This window comes from Erinaceus europaeus, chromosome 2 (assembly GCF_950295315.1).
Source record: "Erinaceus europaeus chromosome 2, mEriEur2.1, whole genome shotgun sequence".
Classification (NCBI taxonomy): Eukaryota; Metazoa; Chordata; class Mammalia; order Eulipotyphla; family Erinaceidae; genus Erinaceus; species Erinaceus europaeus.
In genome coordinates this window covers 163,767,032-163,791,926 of record NC_080163.1, presented here as the reverse complement: position 1 = coordinate 163,791,926, position 24,895 = coordinate 163,767,032, and the positions used below count along the sequence as shown (strand labels likewise).

The 24,895-nt window shown below is 34.8% G+C and overlaps 1 protein-coding gene across 7 annotated transcripts in view; it reads left to right on the top strand.

Annotated features, from left to right (window-relative positions):
• The window catches only part of PHKB (phosphorylase kinase regulatory subunit beta), a 258,964-nt gene that overhangs the window by 200,362 nt on the left and 33,707 nt on the right, over positions 1 to 24,895 (top strand). For 5 of the 7 annotated variants that reach the window (XM_060185615.1, XM_007536683.2, XM_007536681.3 and 2 more), the window contains 9 exons: positions 466 to 570; positions 2,056 to 2,138; positions 2,299 to 2,389; positions 9,122 to 9,183; positions 9,268 to 9,430; positions 11,148 to 11,229; positions 12,778 to 12,835; positions 15,522 to 15,612; positions 18,410 to 18,612. In XM_060185615.1, the coding sequence (XP_060041598.1) occupies positions 466 to 570; positions 2,056 to 2,138; positions 2,299 to 2,389; positions 9,122 to 9,183; positions 9,268 to 9,430; positions 11,148 to 11,229; positions 12,778 to 12,835; positions 15,522 to 15,612; positions 18,410 to 18,612 (938 nt within the window). Of the gene's footprint in view, positions 1 to 465; positions 571 to 2,055; positions 2,139 to 2,298; positions 2,390 to 9,121; positions 9,184 to 9,267; positions 9,431 to 11,147; positions 11,230 to 12,777; positions 12,836 to 14,017; positions 14,109 to 15,521; positions 15,613 to 18,409; positions 18,613 to 24,895 lie in introns of all 7 variants that reach the window. The other 2 variants (XM_007536682.3, XM_060185614.1) reach the window with 1 other exon arrangement.

The window sequence follows — 24,895 nt, the reverse complement described above, 5'->3', positions numbered from 1 at the left end:
ATTTCTTTATACAGAGATGTTCAGATTATAATGCCACAGTCTGAAATGGTGTTTGATCTGCTATGCATCCATTCTCACAATTCATTCTCACAATTAACCTAAGTTAATTCTCAGAACTTTCTACAAATCTTGTCATATACTTTGTATGAGTTTACAGGATTTAGGAAATAATAAGAATTTCACTACTGTATTGTTTCTAAGTGTTGCAAGTTACCTGATTATGTAACATTCCTTTTTGCATTACAGTAAGAGATGAATTATTTTAAGTTTAAAGCCATACAGATTCAATCAAGAAATTTTAAAATTTCTTAATACAACGAAATATCAAATGACATTTTTTTGCTTATTTACAATTAGACATCAGTTTTAGTTTTTATTAGGACTTATGTTAACTAAGCCCTTTATTTTACAGAACCTTTGGATAGCATAATTTTGTATTTATTTTTGTAAAATCATCTATTACAGATTTATCGAATTCTAGGAAAAACTGTGGTTTGTTATCCTATCATCTTCGACTTAAGTGATTTCTACATGTCTCAAGACGTTTTATTGCTGATAGATGACATAAAGGTAGCTTCTAATACCTTTTTATTGAAATGCAAAAAATGTTTCTAGCTTGTTTTGGTTTTGTCATGTTATTGAACTGTCTGTATGTCTATACCAATAGATTAACAAGGTAAAATATAAAAGTAAAACAAGTACAGTTTTGTAGGAGTTAAATAACTTGTGATATTAGAATAATGCTGGGTTGTAAGAAAAGCCATGACACATTTTTTTGCACAACAAAACATAGAAAAGTACATCATGACTTTTCCAACTATAGTAGATGGAGTCTATTTTATATAAAGTTGTATAACTTTGCTTACTATGCCTTTCTACAAATGAAATAAAAGGATATAGTTTAAAAAGGAGGGGAGTTAATTTTGGAAACAGTGTTCATAGAACAGTAATAATTTATCTCCTTTTTAGTAAAAATTGAGTTAGCACAATAATTTGCTTTATTAAGAATATCATACAAAATCTAAACTAGAGGATGGCAGCGAATCACTGAACTTACGTATGTGAGGCCCTGGGTTCAACCCCTGGTACCATATTAGCTTGAACTGAGCAACAATGCTTTGGATTCTGGATCTCAATCACACAAATCAATAGATCTTAAAAAACCAAAACCAAATGTGAATTCAGCTAACTCATAACTTCATAATATCCAGTTAGTTAAAATCTATACTCCTTTTTCCACTTCAAAATGAGCTAGGACCATAGTCTAGAGCATGAAGTTGGGAGTCAAAATTTACTTGTTAAAATCTAGGTTTTATTATTTGCCATCTATGCAATATTGGACAAGATATTTTTAACTATATTTCTGTTTTCTCATGCATATAACTGAATAATAATAGGCCTGTTCTGAACTCAGACTAGTTCCTGGCATATGGTGAAGTGTAAAGTCTTTGGTAAGATGATAATAACAATAGAAATTTAATCAAATATATAATTCTTTCCACATTTCTGATAGTTTATACAGATTCAGTTTAATTTCTTCTACCTGCTGTATAAATAAATATATATAAATCCACAATACGTGAGAGTATTCTGCAAAGAATTTTCATAGGGAAATGAGAAACTGTACTCCTGTGCCAACATTTACTCTGTAAACCATTAGCTCCACAATAAAAATGATTAAAAAAAAGTAAATCCACTATATTGTGGTGTGAGAATTAATCTTATATGTAATAATCCTGGGTTGATTTTTCCCTATTTGACCATTTTTGAACTATGTTATATCATCAAAAAGGTATTTATAAACGGGTATTATCTGATTACTTCTAAGAATAAAATTCCTGAAATCAAAATATCTTCTAGCTTGATTTATATGTATCCATACTTGTATGTATGTATATCTTAAAACATTTCTACAATTCAGTAACCTATATCAGCCAAGGTTTTCTTGTGAGTTGTCTTGATATGAGCTTTGTTCATTCTTTCATTAGTGATGAAAGATTATGATTAAGATAAGCTTTGTTTTTACATCCTACTTTATTCTTACATTTTTGATAGAATGCACTACAGTTCATTAAGCAGTACTGGAAAATGCATGGACGTCCACTTTTCCTTGTTCTCATTCGTGAAGATAATATAAGGTAGGATGATCAATAAAACTGTGAACCGTTTGGAAGCAAGGACTATTATAATTTTTGTATCTCTCTCTGCATGTGACAGTATTTTGTATAAAGCACATTTACTAATATATTATTAACTCCTCATTCTATTAACATGAATTTTTTTTCATTTAATTTTTAGAGGTAGCCGATTCAACCCCATTTTAGACATGTTGGCAGCCTTTAAAAAAGGAATTGTTGGAGGAGTCAAAGTTCATGTGGATCGTCTACAGGTAGTCTTCTGAATGTCAGTGCATTTTTGTTTTCAGAGTTTGTTTCAGTTAATCCACAGCTAAAGATGTGTTTCTTAATATATCTTCTAGTTAAGCTTTTTGTCTTAAAGTTTATTTTATTTTTACCTATATTTCTATTATCTGTGTTACCATCCTAGTTTATCTGACCAATCTTATGTTTGAACAATTGAAATGGCTTCCCAATAAGAATTTATTCTTTTTTACTAATATTTATTTACTTATTCCCTTTTGTTGCCCTTGTTGTTTTATTGTAGTTATTATTGTTGTTGTTATTGATGTCGTTGTTGTTGCATAGGACAGAGAGAAATGGTGAGAGGAGGGGAAGATAGAGAGCGGGAGACAAAGATAGACATCTGTAGACCTGCTTCACCACTTGTGAAGTGACCTCCCTGCAGGTGGGGAGCTGGGGGCTCAAAAAGAATTCAAACAACTCATCTATAGTTTCAGTTCTTTCATTGGAGGAAGCTGGGATCTGGAGAGCTGAAATGACTTCCTATATATATTCTTGAACTTGTAGGTGCAGATACAAGTTGCTGGACTATTTGATTCAGTGCCCTTTTCCCTCTACTTCATAATAATATCTGATGTAGAAATAGTATTATCACATTTAGAATAATACAACATCTAAATAACAGTAGCTCTGTGTGTTTCTTATTGTCCATAAACAGCTTTTCCACCCACAATCACAGTTATCTTGTACTAAACACTAAACATTCATCTCATTTGTATCCATAAAATATATTTCTCTCTAAGATTTCTGAAGCCTTACTAAACTTTAAGGGCCAGTTCTGCAAAACAACCCAGATCAAAACAAAACAAAACACTTCTTTAACCTCTTTTTATGATCTTTAACATTCTCTTATAACCTGAGCAGGAACTACTGATATGCTTATTCACCTTATTTATTGTAAAAATTGTAATTCTCTGAGAGTCTTTCACATAGGAGCCTGCAAAGACTAATAAGACAAAGGACATTTATAGATATTACAAATGGCATTCACACTGACTCTAGTCCAAGATGTGCTTTTTGATTGACATTTATTAATATTGTATATTTAAGATATTTTAATACCATTATCCTAAGCTTTTAGAATGTTCTGATATGTGACATGTTTTTGGTGATGATGTGATTGTTTATAGGAAACCTTTTAAAACTTTGGTGTATTTTACCAAAGTAAAAGACTCTGGAGTGAAGGGAGAGGGTTCAGGTCCTGGAATATGATAGCAGAGAAGGACCTAGAGTGGGTTAAATTGTTATGTGGAAAACTGAGCAATTTTACATATGTACAGACTACTATATTTTACCACAGACTGTAAACCATTAATATCCCAATAAAGAAAAAAGTGGCATATACATATATTCATTCACATGTACTTGTGTTATACATGCTTGATACATTTTAATCACTATTATAATCTTTAACTCTAATTTTTTATTTTTTATCCTTTTGTAATAATTCCTTGGGAAATTTCTTTGATATTTATCATGGAACAGCTCTCTCTTTACTGAGTTTTCTGTTTTGAGTGTCAGATCGTTAGTTTCTCTTTTACAGAATATTGTGCTTGTATTTTGTTAATATTACATATTATATCTTTGGGGGACTGTTAACTATACAATTTAAAAACATTCCTCTTTGCATTCTCTCTCCCAGGTGTCTTTTCTCTACTTTGCTTTTCATATTGGAAGTATTTGTTATATATTTAATAACAACTCATTCATCTTTGAGCATAGGACCAAAACAACAACAGCAACAAAACTTCAGAAAGTTGTATTTGGGACCAAAGATTCTTGCATGGTGGATTCATTTACTAGGTGGTCTGAGGGCAGTGTTTTTTTTTTTGTTGTTGTTGTTGTTGTTGTTGTTATTGGATAGAGACAGAGAGAAATTGAGAGAAAAGGGGGAGATAGAGAGGAAGAGATACAGAGAGATGCCTGCAGACCTGCTTCACCGCCTCTGAAGCAACTCCCATGCAGGTTGGGAGCCAGGGCTTGAACTGGGATCCTAACTGGTCCTTGCGCTTTGTCTTCCTCTCTTTCTTCCTCTGGCAGGCCAATTATAAGAATGTTACTTCTTTTGAGATCATTCCATATGTCTCTGTTGTTGCTTTCAGTATCTCTCAATCTCTTTTTGAGCTCTTTTACCTTTTTTTTTTTTTTTTTTTTTTTTTTACGAGAGCACCACTCAGCTCTGGCTTATGCTGGTGTGGGGGATTGAACCTGGGACTTGAGAGCCTCAGGCATGAAAGTATCTTTACATAACTATTTTGCTATACCACCACCCACCTCTTTCTTTCTTTCTTTCTTTCTTTCTTTCTTTCTTTCTTTCTTTCTTCCTTCCTTCCTTCCTTCCTTCCTTCCTTTCTTTCTTTTTTTTTTTTTCTAGCTCATCCTCTGTTTGGATAATTCTGTTTTTGCTTCTATTAGTCTGCTTTCCCTTCCCTCAGCTTCTTTCTTCAGTTCAGTTATAGTATTAGCTTGTTCTGCTAACTGACCTTTTAGTTCAGCTATTTCAGCTTTCAGTTCTCTAATAAACTTGTTGTAGCTTGTGTTTTCCTTGAGGGTCTCATCTGTTGTTTTCCTAATTCTGATAGCTCTTTCCTCCATAGTTGTCTTCATTTCTATGATTGTTAGTTTTATTATTGCTTGAATGCTCTTCTTATCTATGGCTACTTCTGACTGATTTGGAGTTTCTTCTGGGTTCCTGTCTTGATTTATTGTGGTAGCAGTTTTATTTGCTCTTGATTTAACCATTTTCTTTTTATTGGTGTGTTTTTTTATTTTTCTGTTCTGTAGTTCTTCAGTTGTTGTGTTTTGAGTACAAGCCACACTATATTAAATACCTTTATGATAAATGTAGTCACCCAACCTCAGAAATTACAATTGTAACTGAAGCAAGTTCAACCAATGCTAGCTAGCCAAACAACACCTCCAGTCCAAGAAAAAATAGCAACCAAATCTAAAGGAAAAAGAAAGAGAAAGGAAAAAAATGAAAAGCAAGAATAGACAATTATGCAAATCTATTGTCCACTATAAATTCTAGGGATAGCAAGAGGAGAAAGGGAAATAAAGAAGAGAGACCCACACAGAGAGAGAGTCCACTCTGAGTCAGATTTCTTCCCCAAAATAATTCACAAAGGAGTATCAGTGAATTCAGAAATTAAAAGAAGGAGGAAGGAAGAAAAGAAGACAAGAAAAAAAAAAGCAGTGAAAGGAAAGACATTTTTTTTTTAATTAGCTAGGAGGAGGGAGAAAGGAGAGTGGAAGGAAGAGATAGAGAGAAACAATTTCCTCTCATGCTGGATAGGACACCCAGTCACCTAGCAATGGAGAAAACAACAACAGTTAATTTTGGTCAACCTAAAGAAGGAGGAGGGCAAAAGGGACACACATATATATAATAATAGTAATAATAAAATAGAATAGAGGAAAAAGCCCTAACAGTCAGTCTGCAGCTTGGATAGCTCCAGATCCGGCAGCCTGAGCAAAGACAGCCAGTTGTAAGAAGTAGACAAGAAAAAAAAAAAAAACCCTCCAGTTAGTCTTCCCCAGGCAGGTGTGAGTCTGATTGGTCAGTTATTTTTTTCACTCAAATAGAGCTCCAGCCACTTTAAAAAAAAGAAGGAAAACAAAACAGGAAATGGTTTGGAATGACACCCCTGATGAGCTAGGAATCTTGGTAAAGAAAATAGCTCAGCGTGGAGCCTGCTAGGAGAGGCTCTCCAGTCCCTGCAGGCTGGTTATGAGGTTGGGGGAGGGGTGAGCTTCTGAAATAATCAAAAGATTTTCTTTCTTTTGCCCCCTGGCCTCTGCCTTCTAACCCTAGAGTGGTCTCACCCTTAGGACCTCATATTCACCCTCCTGCTGAGGACGGCCCAGTAACCTACCCTATACAGAGAATCCCTGGTCACAAGTTCTGCTTGTTGGAGCTCACGCCAGCTGCTGCTTGCAAGTTGCCATCTTGGCTCTGTATCCCTTACCCATTTTTTCTATGGTCCTACCTTCTCTCCCTTTCTAAGTCACACCTACACCTATTACTACTTCCTAATGTCTGGTGTTGGGAATTGTTGGAATTGTACCCCTCTTATCCTCTAATCTTGTTAATCATTAATTCATTAAGAAAAATGTATTCTGAATAAGAAAATAAAAAAAATTATACTGGACCTCTGTTCTAATGGCACATAAATAATCTAGCAGGAAAGCTAAACAAAAATAAGGCCAGTAGGACTGCAGAGTGAAGGGTCTATAGAGTACACTCTTTGGTAGTATGTCCTTTTTGAAAGCATGTTGTGTGATATAATGTAGTATTATTGATAGGATACCTTTTTGAATATTGTGTTTTATATGTATATAATATTATTTAAATTGTTTAACTATAGTAAGAAATAAAGTATCACAAGTTTAATGATTTTTACAAGAATAAAAATTAAAGTTGTTATTTTTATTTGTTAGTTGTCACTGGTGAATTAGATATCCTTTTTTTATTTATTAATGAGAGAGATAGGAGGAGAGAGAGAGAGAGAACCAGACATCACTCTGATACATGTGCTGCTGGGGATTGAACTCAGGACTTCATGCTTAATAATCTAGTGCCTTTTCCACTGTCCCAGAGAAAGAAGAATTAGGTATTCTTGACCCTTTGTTTCATACAATTCATGACAAAAATCCCATTTTCTCTGTTATATTACATCCACAATGAAATGTTTCCTATTATTTTTAGCACTGATATGGTGGTCCAAATTACTATCACTGCTCGCCTAAATTTTTTAGTAACCTCCATAAGACATCATCTTCCTACTCTACATGGGCATTTAAATTATGTCACATGTTCAGTGACTTTCTCACATAAGTGAAAACCAGAATTTTTCTAATGGTTTACATATTACCCATAACCTGGACTATCTATTTTGATCTCACCCACCACTATTTTCTTAGGAAATTCTACTTTCATTGAGTTTACTGATATCTGCCCAAGCAGATAGACTACACTTTCAAACCTAGATTGAATGATCCACATAAAAATGTGCAGATCAGTTGTGTGCTTGGTCTTTCTCATGGAAATTCTACAAAGAGAATTTTGTGTGATTGCTGGTAACATGTTTTTCCTGCTATTTGTAGTATGTATTTGTTGATGACCTACTTGTTATGAATTTCCATTGGTGATTAAGTAAAACTCTGAATACTTAGTTAACAAGAACAACATTCCATATGCCCTCTTGCTTCATATTTAAAACCAATAGGGACAAGATAGAGAAGGCCATATATATAAAGTTTTGACTGAAGAATTACTTTTTTTAAAATATTTTATTTTATTTATTTATTCCCTTTTGTTACCCTTGTTTTATTGTTGTAATTATTATAGTTGTTGTCGTCCTTGTTGGATAGGACAGAGAGAAATGGAGAGAGGAGGGGAAGACAGAGAGGAGGAGAGAAAGATAGACACCTGCAGACCTGCTTCACCACCTGTGAAGGGACTCCCCTGCAGGTGGGGAGTCGGGGTTCGAACCAGGATCCTTATGCTGGTCCTTGTGCTTTGCGCCACCTGCGCTTAACCCGCTGCGCTACAGCCCGACTCCCAGAATTACTTTTTAAAAACAACAATATATGGCTTGTTTTGTTGATACAGATTTCTCAATTTGGAACAGGTAGTGGCACATCTGGTTAAGTGTTCACATTACAGTGTACAAGGACCCATATTCAAGCATCAGGTCCTTACCTTCATGAGTGGTGAAGCAGTGCTGCAAGTGTCTTTCTATCTCTTTCCCTCTCTACCTCCCCCTCTCAGTTTCTCTCTGTCTCTATCTAACAATGAATAAATACATTTTAAAAACTTGAAAAAGCAAATTTCTCAATTTTATCTGATAATTTATCAGAAATTAGAAGACATGTTACTAAAAATGACTATGAGCTACCATTCAATTTTATTATTCAAAGAATAGTATTTGAATTTGATCTCATTTAGCTTATTCAACCCATAATCAATTAGTAACTAATTTAAAATAAAGTGGTCAAATATTCTTTTTTATTGATTTAATAATGATCAACAAATCCCTTAGATAAGAGTGGTACAATCCACACAGTTCCCACCACTAGAGTTTTGTGTCCCATCCTCTCCACTGGAAGCTTTCCTATTCTTTATCCCTCTGGGACTATGGACCCAGGGTGATCAAATATTCTTTGGGAGAATGTAGAAAAGCTCTAATCTAGATAATCAACGCCCTCATGATCATGAAAAAAAAAAAGGTGATTTGGATGTATTCAGCCATTAAAACTTGGGAACATATCACATAAGCAGAATTGAAAATGTAATTTCACATTGTCTTTTCACAAAATAAGTTTAGTATATCATATTGGTTTTTATTACTTTAAAACATTTTAGACATTTGAGTGTTTTCATAGGCAGTGTTTTAATTTTAGCTTAAATGTAAATACCCACAATTCAAAGAAGAAAAAATCACTTTATCTCATGTTCATTTTTCTTTTAATTTTTCACTCTTGAATTTGACATGTATGTTCTATTTCAGGAAACTTTGTAGTATATGAAAGCCTTTCTGATTTTACAAGACTTATTTTAAAAATTGCCTAAGAATTGTGCCTGTTGTCTAAGTAAAGTCTTTGATTTTTATACACTTTCAGGAAAGGATAGACACCAACCCAAATAGTACAGCTTGAAGAATTTTAGAGTTGTTAATCTTTTCTCAATTGTGTTTCAGACACTGATATCTGGAGCTGTAGTAGAACAACTTGATTTCCTGCGAATCAGTGACACGGAAGAGTAAGTCCCTTTGTGTTATTGCTGTTATTTCTTGAGATTACATTCAAATGGAAGTCATATGAAACTTTTTCTCCTAATTTTTAGGATACCAGAATTTAAGAGTTTTGAGGAATTAAAACTTCCCAAACATTCAAAGGTCAAGCGACAAAGCAGCACCCCAAATGCTCCTGAACTGGAAGAACAACCTGATATTGCTGTTACTGAATGGAAAAACAAACCCACCCATGAGATTCTTCAAAAACTGAACGTGAGATTCACTTCCCTGAGTAAGACTGATAAAGTAGTAATTCCCAGAGGCAAGCTTTATTTATTTATTTTTTCACCTCTTAGAGAAGGTGGTGTTTAACCTCTAGGGAGACAGCCTGTCTGTACCTGGAGCAGCAGTAAGAGGTTGTTCTTGTGGTCTAACATAATCATTCATATCTTTGTTATTGTTGTTGTTTTGTCAGCAGGATTTAACTACTCCAAGTCAACCTTTTTTTCTTTTTCAAAAGAAAGAGAGAGTGGTAGAAGGAATATCCTCCAGTGGGCTAGGAACCTGGCTCAAATCTGGGCCATGCTGATAATAAAGTAGGCACACTACCCAAATGAATTGTTTGGTCAGTGTAATCAGGGATGTCCCAAATATATTGAAGGGGTTCAGTCCTTATCACCACTATGTGCCAAAATTGAGTGGCACTTTGGCCTTTCTCATTCTCTCTTTCATAAAAATAAAAATCTTCAAAAGGAGAGGTATGGAAGAGTGTAGTATTTATCCAAAGAATTGAAATTCTAATATCTAGTTAGACAATACAAATTGTTGGCTTATATATTATTCCATATATTATCAGTCTTTATTACTGATTGACATTATCTTTTGATCTACAGAAACAAGAATATAGTAAACATAAAGCCCATAGCACAGTGCACATTTGCTTCTCTGAACTTTATTTCTACAAGTTGATAACAATATGGTCTCCCATTTAACTAAGTAAAGTTATCATGGGAGTAGTGAGATAACTCAATCTCTCAGAGTGGCAGACTCAGTTTTAATTTAGCCAGGTTTCCTACCCATTGCTTATCTTTTTTTCCTAAAAAAAAAAAATGTGCATATTAAATCTTGTTACCACAGGTATCCAATTTGTTTTCTGTCCCAAAAATACCTGAGGTGAATACTTAAATTTTATGATTGGTAGTATATTAGTGACATAATATTTTCTCTCTTGTGGCTTTCTGATTAATTACTCATGTAATATTTTTGTGTTAGATAGAAAGAGAGGCAGAGAGAGAAAGAGAGAGAGAGAGAGAGAGAGAGAGAGAAACAATCACACCAGCAAAGTTTCCTTCAATGAGGTTCAGGATTGCAATAGGGTCATATACATGACAAAGTAGCACACTCAATGATTTATTTATTGTTATTATTGATAGGGGGATTAATGGTTTATAGTAAATGCAACTGTTGATGCATGTGTACAAAATTTATCAGTTTCTGCAAAACACTCTCACCCCCAGCCTAGGTCCTCCTCTACCATCATGCACCAGGTCCTGAATCCCTCCACCTCCACCTCCAGAGTTCTTTACTTTGGTTCAATACACCAAACCCAATCCAAGTTCTGTTTTGTGTTTCCTCTTTCTATTCTCCTTTCTCAACTTCTGTTCATGAATGAGATATTCATCCTTCTCTTTCTGGATTATCTCTCTTAACCTGATTCCTTTAAACTCCAAGATGAGGTGAAGAAAGTGAAGTTATTATTCTTATTATCACAACTTATTTAGCCACTCACCTCTTGTTGTACATTTAGATTGCTTCCAGTTTTTGGCTCTTACAAATCGTGCTGCTATAGGTATACACATATTTTTTTGGATGAGTGTGTTTGATTCCTTAGATTATATCCCCAAGAGAGAAGTGAACTATTTCACCAGGCCTGTTGTGGTAACTTTGTATCCATTTCATTCTAGTTAATCAAAATAATTTACATTTTCAGGACTGCAGTTGTCTTGCTAGTGAAGCTATCCTACTGGGTATACTACTCAAAAGAGAAGGCCCTCACTTCATTACTAAAGAAGGTAAGAATCTATATCTAAGAGAATAAGCTTTTATTGGGTTTTCAAAAAAGTTATGACATATTTTTGGATAGGAAAAGAAAAAAATAGGTAATTAAATAGAGATATCAATCACATTACTGAAGCTTCCCGCACGTATAGTGGACACCTGACTGAAGCCTGATCACATGAATGACAAAGCAGTTTTTTTCTTTTCAAGATTAAATGGAAAACATGCAATTACATCCCCAAATGTGGCATACATTAATGTATGAACTTCTAAATTACTTTTGTGCAATAGTAAGATGAAGATGGCCTTGGAATTGGATTCTCCCTATGACTGTTTTCCTCTGATGATTCCATAGTTAAGTGTTTTCCCCCAATTTTATTTTTATATTGAATTTTAAAAAACAATAATGCCTTTTTATTACACAGTAGTATTCTTTTTTCTTTTAGTCTACAGTTTTATTTATTTATTTGTTTATTTATAAAAAGGAGACATTAACAAAACCATAAGATAAGAGGGGTACTACTACACACAGTTCCCACCACCAGATCTCCATATCCCATACCCTCTCCTGATAGCTTTCCTATTCTTCATACCTCTGGGAGTATGGACCTAAGGTCATTGTGAGATGCAGAAGGTGGAAGGTCTGGCTTCTGTAATTTATTTCCCGCTGAACATGGGCATTGACAGGTTGATCCATACTCCCAGCCTGCCTTTCTCTTTCCCTACTAGGGTGGGGCTCTGGCGAAGTGGAGCTCCAGGAGACATTGGTGGGGTTGTCTGTCCAGGGAAGTCTGTTGGCATCATGCTCGTATCTGGAACCTGGTGGCTGAAAAGAGAGTTAACATACAAAACCAAACAAATTGTCGATCAGTCATGGACCTAAAGGCTGGAATAGTGCAGATGAAGTGTTGGGGGGTCCTCCATTTTGTACAGAGTAGTATTATATAGGATATATATATCCCATAACTTCTTTAGACAGTCATCTGTTGGTGGGCAATTATTTTAGGCTGCTTCCATGCTTTGGCTATTGTGAATAATGCAGCTATGAATTTAGGGTACATATATTCCTTCATATTAATTGTCTCAGTGTTCTCTGGATAAATGCCCAAAAGTGTATTACTGGATCATAAGGTAATTTCATTTTATTTAAGGACCCCCTGTACATTCTTCCAAAGGGGCTACACCAGTTTGCATTCCCACCAGCAGTGTAGCATACCCCCCACCACATACACACACCAGAACCTCTCTAACACCTGTCATTTACTGTTTTGTTGATGGAAGCCATTCTCACAGGTATGAGGTAGAGTTTCACTGTAGTTTCAGTTTGCGAGGATATAATATTTTCCTCAAAATCCTACATTCAAATAGGAACAAAGGTTGCGGACATTCACATTATATATTTGAGTTACATATTCAAATTTCAGGTAGTCCAGAACATTAAGAGTTATCTGTTAACTTTAGTGGAACAATGTAAATATTCAATTTGATTTTTTATAGAGAATAGATATTATGCACTTAATAAAAGACTTATCTCAACAAAGACTTTGTTATCCAATGTCTAGGTACTGTTTCAGATCACATTGAGAGAGTCTATAGAAGAGCCGGCAGCAAAAAGCTTTGGTTTGTATCACTGTTCTGTTTCTTTTTACATTTTTATGTTCAATAGCCTAAGGGTAATGGGTCAGTTTTAAATGAGTTTCATATTTGTCCTGATTCTCACTTTTAAACTTTGAGATTATAGTACTCACTATTCATTCTACTGTTCTAAGGATTTTCCTGTGTCCATTTTATTATGGCTCTCCCAAAGTAGTAAATCATGAATGGGAATAAATACATCCATAGGAGTAGAACCATGGAAGAATTCTCTGGAGTGATAAGCTTTTCCTCTACTGTACTTTTTCTGACTAAGCAAGGCATTTTAGAATCTCCATTTTTGTATTCAAGAAACCTGTTGTTTTATGGAATGCAATGAAAAGACCGAAAGTTCATATAATTTGCTTATAAGGTAGTTCTCTCACCATGTAAGTTGAATGGATCCCAGATAGTACTTGCCTATAAAAAAATTGGTATGTTTTGTGAAGGTAATCTCTTCATAGGAATTGAAATAAATTTAGGTAAGTATAAATAAAATTCATAATGGTATAGGTTTGCCTAAATGCATGGCCTTCTGTATTTTGAAGCCATTTTAACTATTTCAGTCACACAACCTAACATTCTGAAGTAAGAATATTTTTATTATTTACTCAATTTAATTTTTATATAGAAGGAAGGTGTTTATTGACTTGAAAATGACTCCATTAGGAAAGCTTCTCAAGAGCTTTCTATGTACTTTTAAATTATTCACTGTTATCTAATTTAGAAAAAAAAAAGTGACCAGACTATATCACAAGAAACTCCCTTAAACTCAGTAAGCTTTGGGTTTCTAACCTTTAAAATAAGGGTGTCAGAAGGAAAATGAAAATCTTAACAGTATTTTGATTCTGTGATTTGTAATAACTATACTATTTTTTAGGTTTAAGTCTAAATTAAGTTTGTTATTTAAATGTGAAGACTGTATTTCTACAATTATAACCCAGAAGAAATACTGTGGCTAAATTTAAAAATTTTTGGAAATTCATAACACTAAGGTATAAAGCCAATAGATACTTTTTTTGGTCAAGTTGCAAATATGGTCTATAATCTTATATAAAGATAAATCGTTAGCTAGCAAATATGTAGATTACTGACTTCCAGTTTAAAATAACAAACCCCTGGAGGTTTTATTTATATTTTCCCTCTTACGGCTTTCCATTGACATACCAGGTTGACGGTTCGCTATGGGGCTGCATTTACCCAGAAATTCTCTTCCTCTATAGCCCCACACATTACTACTTTACTGGTACATGGGAAACAGGTAACATGCACAGAATGTGGAAACTCAAACTGCTTGAAATGTGTGGGCTTATTTGTATTCCTGAAGGCTAAACATTATATTTTGGCCTTATAATGTGTGAATTAAAGCCTTTTTGAAAAATGGGAAGTGTTTGTTTCACTAACTTTCATTAAATACTGACTTAATTTCCTATAATTCATCTGTGTTCAGATTAAGGAGTATAAATGCTTGTTATAAGTTAGCTTCCATGGCTATCTTGAAGTACACAAAATAAGCATTTTAATAAAAATGATTTAGCAATATCTTATAGTACTGTAAAACTTCAGAGGTTTAGTTTTATACATATATATATATATATATATATATATATATATATATGACTTATTATACCCACCACTAAAGTTCCAGTACCATCCTACCACAAAAAAAAATCTACTAATTTCTCTTATGCCCATTTCATTTCTATCCTTCAGCCACCATAGTTTTTACCTAACCAGGAAGATAGTTTTCTTGTTTTAGTTTGCTTTTGTTATTTATTTTCTACAAGTGAGTGAAACCAGCTGATAACTGTTTTCACTTTCTCATTTCTCATAGCATATTCAATTCACTTTCCACCCATTTTGTCCTCCAAATTATAGTCTCTCTTTCATGAAAAAATAATAATATTCCATAGAACATATTTACTGCAGCATCTTTTTCTAGTCATCTGTCACAATGGGCATATTGGTTGATATATTTGGCTGTTATGAATAATGCTGCTATAGACATATGGGTGCAAGTAGCTTTTCAAATTAGTATTACAAATCAACAGTTTTAACCTACATTTTTTTCTTTATGTAAAAGTTCTATGAATTTTCACTTTTGAGGAAAAAAGTCTTATATACTGCATGTGCTGTGCTTAAAAGAAAGATGTTCTCTCTATATAATAAAGCCTTTTTGTCAGAAGATAATAAATAGCAGTGTAAATTTTAAAACTTTGGCTTTTACCAAGAAAAAAAAAAGTATGTAGGTATTTTTTTTATAAGGGAGCCCCCTAACCTAGAAATTTGGTTATCCAGTTACCAAAAGAAATACAATTTAAAGTGGTTATAGAAATAGATGACATGTTGAAGTGCTCTACTGAATAATGAATTTTAATGCAAAATCAAAAAACACTTCATGCCATACTGTATACCCATCAAAGGAAATTAAAACTTGTGAGACAACCTGCTGGCAGAGATGCGGATAAGGACTCCCTTCTTCTTTAGTCCTATGAGAAATTTTAGTTGTTAGGCTCAATGTCTTGAGTTTAGTGGGTTGTTTTTTTTTTTTTTTCCAAATTATTGTCTAAGGTCCACATTGTGCATATATTTAAGTCTTGCCAGTCAAGGGCCCCATACATTCATCATCTTTTAGACTTTTCAACCTCTGGCCTGCTCTTTTCTTTGCCCCCAGGTCGGTTGTTCGCCGTGCAGCAAGTCTTTTATGTAAAGTAGTGGACAGCCTGGCCCCATCCATTACTAATGTTTTAGTGCAGGGCAAACAGGTAAGTATGTGGTTCCAGACTCTTACACTATCAGACTCTTACACTATAGTCACAAAGGCTTCTGGGTATGACTCATTTTTAATTCTAACATACCTCTGTTTCACAAACTTCAGAAAAACCACATTCTGAACTACTCAGGCCTTTTTTACTTAAAGAAAACTACTCCCCCCACAGAAATCTAACTTTAAATTGATACTGTTACTAAGTAGACTACCCTTTTTTTATTATTATACCTTAAAGCTGTGATTTTTCTCCCCTGTGTTGACTTGCAATCAGCAAAGATGCTGACACAGAAAATGGACTAATACCTAATGAAATACTGTATATAGGTTTTGGATAGGCAGAGCAAAGGTAGATGAATAAATAGTGAAGGACAATTTTTCCTATTCCTTCTATTCTCCCTTAAAAATGCTTTTAATCTCTAACCTCCTGGGATACCTCTTCCATAGACTCTTTCCCCGAAACAACTTTCATCACCTCCTCCTCACAGAGGCTGTCTGTAGTGGTCCCCTGCCCCCTCTATGGTTATCATGACAGGCCTGTGACACTTAGCAACAGTTCACTTGAATTTTTCTTTTACCTTCAGGCAAGTTGTCAGAGTCCAGGTCTTCTCTCATTAGGCTGAGCATGGAGTTTGGTTTGTACTATGCATTTAGTGAATGTGAGTTGAATGAGCCTGTGCATGACTGTATGTAGAGCTGGATGTGACTGCTCCTTTTTTTTTTTTTTTTTTTTTACTCTAAGTTGTATGAATTATTTGGTTGGACTGAAAACCACTTGCTTGCTTTCTCTTCTTTTGGGAATGTGTGTGCTTTATTCTGTTTTACTCATAATTAACCTAAGCTTTATTAATATTAAATACTTTAACCACCTTTAATGGAATCAACTATTTGCTCATATTTTAAAATCCTTAATTCATTAAAATTACACTTATTTCAAATATTAGACAAAATAAGTTATCCTGTAATATTTGATAACAATGAAAAAATGATACAAACTAATTTGAAAAGTTAATTTACTTTTCATGAGTTATTTTCTGTTTTCTAATAATTATAGGAAGTTTTATTCTTTTTAAAATTTTAAGCTTAGTATTAAAATTCAATTAGTTTACTAATTTGAAGTTTTGTTCTTATCAGTTTAAATAGACAAGACACATGAAGTAACTTATTCAGTACCCACCCTTACCCCCATGGAATTTTATTTGCTACTTTGGACTGAGTTATCTCTGAATAAAAAGTAATAAATGGACATTGGGAAGATATTTTTCTCATGGATTTTAGGTCATTGCAGTGTACCTGAAAATATAACTATGTCTGCTATATATGAGCATGTATGAATGTTTTGGGAGCGCCTGATACTTGGAAAAGGAGTAGGTTTGAGTTGGACATGTCTACTTTATAAATTATCCAGGAATGACTCAGTATGTGGTCCTGAGACTCTGCCTCCTACATCTTGGAAGCCTCAGAACCTATCCTAAGACTGTGGCTGAACCATTTTCCATAATACCAGCATATCTCCCAGGAAAGTAGCTATTACCAAACTTAGTAAATCTGGCAGACTGGTAGTTCCATGTCAAGTACATAAAGTCTACTCATTGACTGTATCATATCTTTAAGGGGGGGGAGGCAGATGAGAATGGAACTCTTAAGAGTGCATGCACTCATGAAATGCCACCCTGAGAATTGAGCTAATACTGTTCCCATAAACATCTCAAGCCCTGTGGGATGAAATTGTGTTTTAGTCATTATTACTTCTGAGGAGCAGTGATATACATTCTGTTTGTTTTCTACTCTACACATGAACATTTTTATAAAGCAATTACACTTTGACCAATCCCACTTATCTCACACACACACTTACACACACACACACACACTGAGAGCTGGTTTATTTTACACACACACACACACACACACACACACACACACGGTGTGTGTGTGTGTGTGTGTGTAAAATAAACCAGCTCTCAGTTTTCATTCCACCACAAAGTTGGAGTTGGGGTAGAATCAGTTCTTCTCTTCTTTTGTTTAAGAAAACAAAGGATATATATACTCTCTTTTTCTTACATGGAAGTGATGGAGAGAGGTAATGAGAAGAGAAAAAAGAAGAGGTCTCAAATTCTTATTGGCAGCAAGTGCCAATACTAGAAGAAAGAGAGCAGAGCATCCCTCTTGCCAGATTTAGCAGCACTTCCAGATTTGAATTGCTGTTGCCACTCTCCTGTGCACTTTCCCCTTTCTCAGGCTTGTAGGCAACTTCATTTATGCCCTTTGACAGTTGAGAAGTACAACAACAGGTGATTCAGCACTCACTGGCTGCATGGGAAGAGTAGGCACCACATGCCTGCCTTTTTATTTTAAAGAACATAAACTTCCATGTGAGAAATATTAAAGAAGCAAAAATATCTCTCTCAAATAATAATTTGTGTGAACTGTGCTGTGGAGTAAAACTATTCAATATATCCTAGTTTCTCTGGGGAATTTCTAGTACTAAAATCAGAATAATTTTATTTTTAATAGTTATTTATATTCCTTCCCTGCTGTTATCTACTCGCATCTACTCCCCTTACTGGGACCCTTACCTGCCCGTCACTTTTAGACCAGACTTTTAGCCATTATGAACTCTAGTGGGAGTCATGCTTTGAAAACCATTTTAATAAACAGAAGGAACAGTTATTCTGCCTAATTCCCTAGCTCACATAGAATAATTTCAGCCTGCCAGTCATCCCAAGGCTTGCTTCTTTTTCTTTATATTTTAGTAGCTAGTAATTTTTATAATAAAATTTTGCCACTTACAGGTAACTCTGGGTGCCTTTGGTCATGAAGAAGAGGTTATCTCTAATCCTTTATCTCCAAGAGTGATTAAGGACATCATCTATTGCAAGTTTAATACCCATGATGAGAGGGAGGCAGTCATTCAGCAAGAACTGGTCATCCATATTGGCTGGATCATCTCCAACAACCCTGAGTTATTCAATGGCATGTTGAAAATACGAATTGGGTGAGTAGAATACTTTTTATTTGTGTAAAGAAAATCGCTCAAGTTATCCTTGAACAGACTTGGTCTCTCTGAGGTCTGGATAAGTATTTAATTAGGTGTATCTTCTCCCTAGGCAACCTCTGTGGTATAAATATCTGTCATTGGCCTGAAAAAAAAAAACATTTATTCAACTCCTATCTTAGGCATAGTGAAATAATAGTGTTCTCTGGCAAAATCAAGCTTCAGTGATTTAAGTTGAGGCAGACTGAGATGTATATGTTAAAACTTTTCCAAAGTTCATGTTAAAAAGAAGCTACTAAACACAATATTTATAAAAATTCCTGTGAGAAAAACAAGTAAGTTTTAACAATAATTAATTTTAGTAAAACTAGGTATTAGGAGGACTCAGGTAAAAGTTGACCTCCCCCCCCCCCCAGTATCACCTTATTATTGAGGACATGTTTAACTACAGTATTGTTGTCACTAGGGAACATTTACCCAATGATATAAATGTATTTCACCATCAACCAAACCATCATCTCTTTTCTACCAAAATCTAATTTTTAATCATTATAATCATATGTATTATGTTCTATTTGGAGAAGAAAAAGTAAGCTGTAGTGAACCTGAAACAAGAGCTTTTGTGAGGTAGCATGATAAAGCAAATTGATTAATAAACATTATGTAGGACTGGGTTTGGATCCTGACTGCCATTTATCCTTTCAGTGGCTTAAGGTAAGTGACTGAGTCTTTCCCTTTCTTCCATCCAGATCTGACCTTGCTCATCTTCTGAGAGCAGCTAAAGTCAGCATGTTCAGAGTGGTGTGAATATAGATTCTAGCCTTACTTTTATAACAAAAACTCCCTTGCCTAATGTGAGAGAAAATAGTATATTGATTTATTTCTAATTCTACTTATGTGATTATTGTAGCACCCAGCATAAATTTACTGTCCACAAAGCTTCCCTAAGTGTTGTGATGCTCTCTTATGCTGCCAAGGCCTGATTTTGGGCAACACACAAAAGTGCATGGCTTACCTGGTGAGCCACCTCCCTACCCCTAAGGTAGTATGTTTGTTTATAAAGCCTACCACAGAGGTTAGGGATACAGAACTTTGGTGGTAGGTGTGGTATGGAACTATACATTATAATCTTAGTCTTGTAACATACTACTAGTCACAAATAAAAAATTATAATCCTTTCATAACCAAATAAGGTATAAATTTTTATATTTGGACTACACAAGTACTGTGTGAATATGTTCTAATTACTAGTTTCATTGATTCCCAAACAGAGTAACCGCATATGTGGCCAATTAAGGAGGTGATCTTCAAGTATTTGATAAAATATATAGTCTCTTTTAAAAATATTTTATTTACTTTTTTTAATGACAGAGATATAGAGAGAAAGACCAGAGCACTGCTCAGTTCTGGTTTATAGTGGTGCAAGGGATATAGGAGCTCAGAGCCTCTGGGATGAAAATCTTTTACGTAACTCTTATGCTCTCGCCCCAACCCAATTAGGTAGTGTCTATCAGATACAAATATATGTGAATGTGGATAGGTGTAAGTATAAGTTTTTTTAGCTGAATTTTTATGTGTTTATTATGAGAGAGGAGAGAGAACAAGTGAGAATCAGAGTATCACTGGCATATGCATTGTTGAAGATCAAATTCAGAACATCAAGTTTCAGAGTCCAATGCTTTATCCATCGTACCACCTCCTGGGGCTCTTTCAGCCTAACTTTATGAAAGTCAAATAATGTTTGTTTGTTTTTTAATTTATAGATAAATCTACTTTTATTAATTCCAAAGTAATAGTTTTCTAATTTTTTTAAAAAAATTTTATTTATAAAAAGGAAACATCAACTAAACCATAGGATAAGAGGAGTACAACTCCACATAGTTCCCACCACCAGAACTCTGTACCCCTTCCCATCCCTTGATAGCTTTCCTATTCTTTAACACTCTGGGAGTATGGACCCAAGGTCATTGTGTGATACAGAAGGTTGAAGGTAGTTCTTCTGTAATTGCTTCCCTGCTGAACATGGGTGTTGACAGGTCGATCCATACTCGCAGCCTGTCTCCCTCTTTCCCTAGTGGGCTCTGGGGAAGTGGAGCTCCAGGACACATTGGTGGGTTTTTCTGTCCAGGGAAGTCTGGTTGGCATCATGCTAGCATCTGGAACCTGGTGGTTGAAAAGAGAGTTAACATACAAAGCCAAACAAATTGTTGACCAATCATGGACCTGATGGAATTAGTTTAGAGCCTTCTGGTTATATACCCCTACCATATTCCAGGACCTAAAGGCTGGAATAGTGCAGATGAAGAGTCTGGGGATCCTCCATTTTGTAGATAGCTAATAGGCATATTTTAGTTATATTCCAAAGGGCCTATGGGTATACTAGATTTTTTTTCTCTTTTTCTTTTTTCCCCTGAGCCTGGAATCTGATATTTAGGTGGATCCAAGTCATTGTCTGGGGAGATGATGTCATGGCTGGAAAAAGGACAGGTAGATTCTTTGCCCCCCCTAGCCCCCCCCCCAGTTTTGATGGAATTAGTTTAGAGCCTTCTGGTTATATTCCCCTACCATATTCCCCCCTGAGAGTATGGACCAAAATTCCTTATGGGATTCAGAAGGTAAAAGATCTGGCTTCTCAGTTGCTTATCTGATGAGCATGGACATTGGCAGGTTGATTCATACCTGTAACCTGTTTCTATCTTTCCATAGTAGGGTAGGGCTCTGGAGAGGTGAGGTTCTAGGACACATTGGTGAGGTCATCTGCCCAGTGAGTTCAGGATAAAATTGTAACAGCATCTATAACTTGGTGGCTAAAATGCAGTAAGATATAAAATAAGACAAAATGTTTTAAAATATTTATACCCCTTTCCCATATTAGGGAGCTGCTCTCTTTCCTGATCCAGCTTTCTGTCCCTTTTCCAGCCATGACATCATCTCCCCAGACGATAACCTGGATCCACCTGCATATCAGATTTCAGGCTCAGGGAAGAAAAAAAAAAACAAAAAACTACAGGCCCTTTGGAATATAACTAAAATATGCCTACTAGCTATCTACAAAATGGAGGACCCTCCCCCCCCCCCCAACACTTCATCTGCACTATTCCAACCTTTAGGTCCATGATTGGTCAACAATTTGTTTGGCTTTGTATGTTAACTCTCTTTTCAGCCACCAGGTTCCAGATGCTAGCATGATGCCGACCAGACTTCCCTGGACAGACAACCCCACCAATGTGTCCTGGAGCTCTGCTTCCCCAGAGCCCTACCCTACTAGGGAAAGAGAGAGGCAGGCTGGGAGTATGGATCAACTAGTCAACACTCATGTTCAGGAGGGAAGCAATTACAGAATCTAGACCTTCTACCTTCTGCATCCCACAATGACCTTGGGTCCATACTCCCAGAGGAATAAAGAATAGGAAAGCTATCAGAGGAGGGGATGGGATACAGAGATCTGGTGGTGGGAATTGTGTGGAGTTGTACCCCTCTTATCCTATGGTTTTGTTAATGTCTCCTTTTCTAAATAAATAAAAAAAAGTGTTGGAGCAGTGATGCAAGTGTGTCTTTCTCTCTCTACCTCTCTTTTTTTCTCATGATGTGTGCCCATCTCTGACCCTCTATCAGAAAGAAAGAACAAAGGAATAAATGGCTGCCAGGAATGGTAGATAAATGAAAGCATAAACCACAGCCATGACCCTGGTGGAAAAACAAACAGAACTTTTAAATGATTTGATCTGGCTACATGAAAGCATATAAATTTCACATGTATACAATCACAAATACACATGATTATAAAATCTAAATGTAAGGAACTATAATCTTTCTGGGAGACATGTTGGCTTACTTAGGTCAATTCCAGTTCCACTATGTAAAGGCAGTTTAATGCTTAGATATTGTATATATGTACTCTGAGTTTCAACAAGTGAATAAATAAATAGTACAGGGATGAGAACTTGATTACATTTTAAAAATAGGAGTTTCTTACTTGAAATGTATATTTTATGGAATTAAAACTTAATATTTTTATAATTTTATAAATTAATATATCATATATTATTTATAATAACATCTAAAAAAATATATTTCATTTTATTACTATTTGCTTAATATTTTGATTTCTAGCATTTTATTTTGCTATATTTACCATGTTTTCCTGTTATAACTCTTCCTTTACTGTTTGCTGATGCATTAACTTACATTTCATTATTTAGCTTTAGTTTTGTACATGAATATGAAGCACTTTATGAAAAAATGATTAATCATTTTCCTTCAAAAAATGTGTGTGTGTGTGTGTGTGTGTGTGTGTTGTATCTAGTTGCAGTATATGAGAACTCTTAACAGATCTCATTCTAGGAATCTAGGCATTTTACAGCAGTCTTCTGTTCACTATTTTTTAAAATAGTGGAGCTTTGGAAATAACTCAGATATCTGTCAGTGGAATATAACTTAAATAACTGAATAGCCATACAATAAGGTGCTATGAAGTAATTGCAATAAATGTCACTTAAGAATTTCTAAGATAAATTAAGAAAGATAAATTACAAGTGTATTCTTCCATTTTTATCAAAAAACAATAATACAATGTATTATGTATATGTGAAAATACATGAGAAATACATAACACATTGGTGCAAGTTATTTTCTCTAAATTTCTTTTAAGTTTTACTTTAAAATTCTGCTAATTCTGATAGTTTTAAAACTATCTGATTTCAACCATCATATATTCTAGGTATATCTCCCTTTTTTTTTTTTTTGTCTCCAGGGTTATTGCTGGGGCTCAGTGCCTGCACTATGAATCCGCTGCTCCTGGAAGCCATTTTCCCCCTTTTGTTGCTCTTGTTGTTGTAGCCTTGTGGTTATTATCATTGTTGTTGATGTCGCTTGTTGTTTGATAGGACAGAGAGAAATCGAGAGAGGAGGGGAAGACAGAGAGGGGAAGAGAAAGATAGACACCTGCAGACCTGCTTCACCGCCTGTGAAGTAACTACCGTGCAGGTGGGGAGCTGGGGGCTCAAACAGGGATCCTTATGCCGGTCCTTGTGCTTTGTGCCACGTGCGTTTAATCCGCTGCACTACTGCCCGACCCCGTATATGTTCCATTTTTTATCTCTTTCTTTTGATATTCCTGATGGAACTTGACTTTTAGTTTATCCTTAAAATCCTTTCAAAGACTTAGAGGCACCCTAAGTTAATTATCACAAGTCTGCGTCATACCCAGATTTGTTCAATTTCTGTTTTCTCTATATTTTCAATTACATGAGAATTACCCATTAGATGTAGTGTGTGTGTGTGTGTGTGTGTGTGTGTGTGTGTGTGTGTGTGTGTGTGTGTGTGTATCTGTATGAGGAATACAGAAATGGATCTTTCATGTGATTGTTTCTAAATAAAAATAAATATGATTTAGATATCCATGATTATTAAGATAATAGCCATAGATCCAGATATTTACCTGAGCAGACTGAGAATTATAATTTATAATTCTTCCAAAGCATATTCTTTGTAATAAATATTTTTTCAGTTCAAGAAAACCTGTTTAAGAGATAGTAATCATCCTTGCAGGCATTTGAACAAAGCTTTGGAGTAAAATAGTTTTTTGAAATTTCACAGTGCTGTGTTTTTCAGTTTCTAGTACTTTTTCTTTTACTGTTATTCAGAATTTTAGGCTCATTTATATTGCAAATCGATATACTTTTCTTTATTGAATTCAAATATATCTTGAAGCTTTTTCTTCTTAAGGGAATTGGAGTATATTTATTCTAAAAATAGTTTTCTTCTTGCTTTTATATCTGCTACTCTGTATGTTCATTGTCTCCCATGAGAGTCACTTTCCCTAAGCTGTGCCAACCAATATAAAAATATCTGGATTGTAGCCTGTGGCATAGTATTTAACAATAGCAGAAAACCAAATCTGTCTATAAAGTAACTTGCTATGGAACTTTAACTATTCACTATCCTGAAAGCCATACTTGAATCAGTTGTGGTGTCATATCCCTATTATAAGTGACCCTGCCCAAGTTGTTATATATATATTTTCCTCCTATACAGAAATGACAGGATTAAATATATAGGCATATTTTTAGTTTAGGAGTAGTCATTTTTATAATTTGTATTTATTTATCTTTTTAATAGTTTTATTAATGATTTAATAATGTTTTATAAGATAATAGGAATAATTTATTTTCATTATACCACACCCACCACCAAATTCTGTGTCCCCTTTTTGGTGAGAAGTCTTATTATTTTTTCTAATAGGAGGTAACAAGAATTTTACTTCTAAGGTTAGAAATTAGAT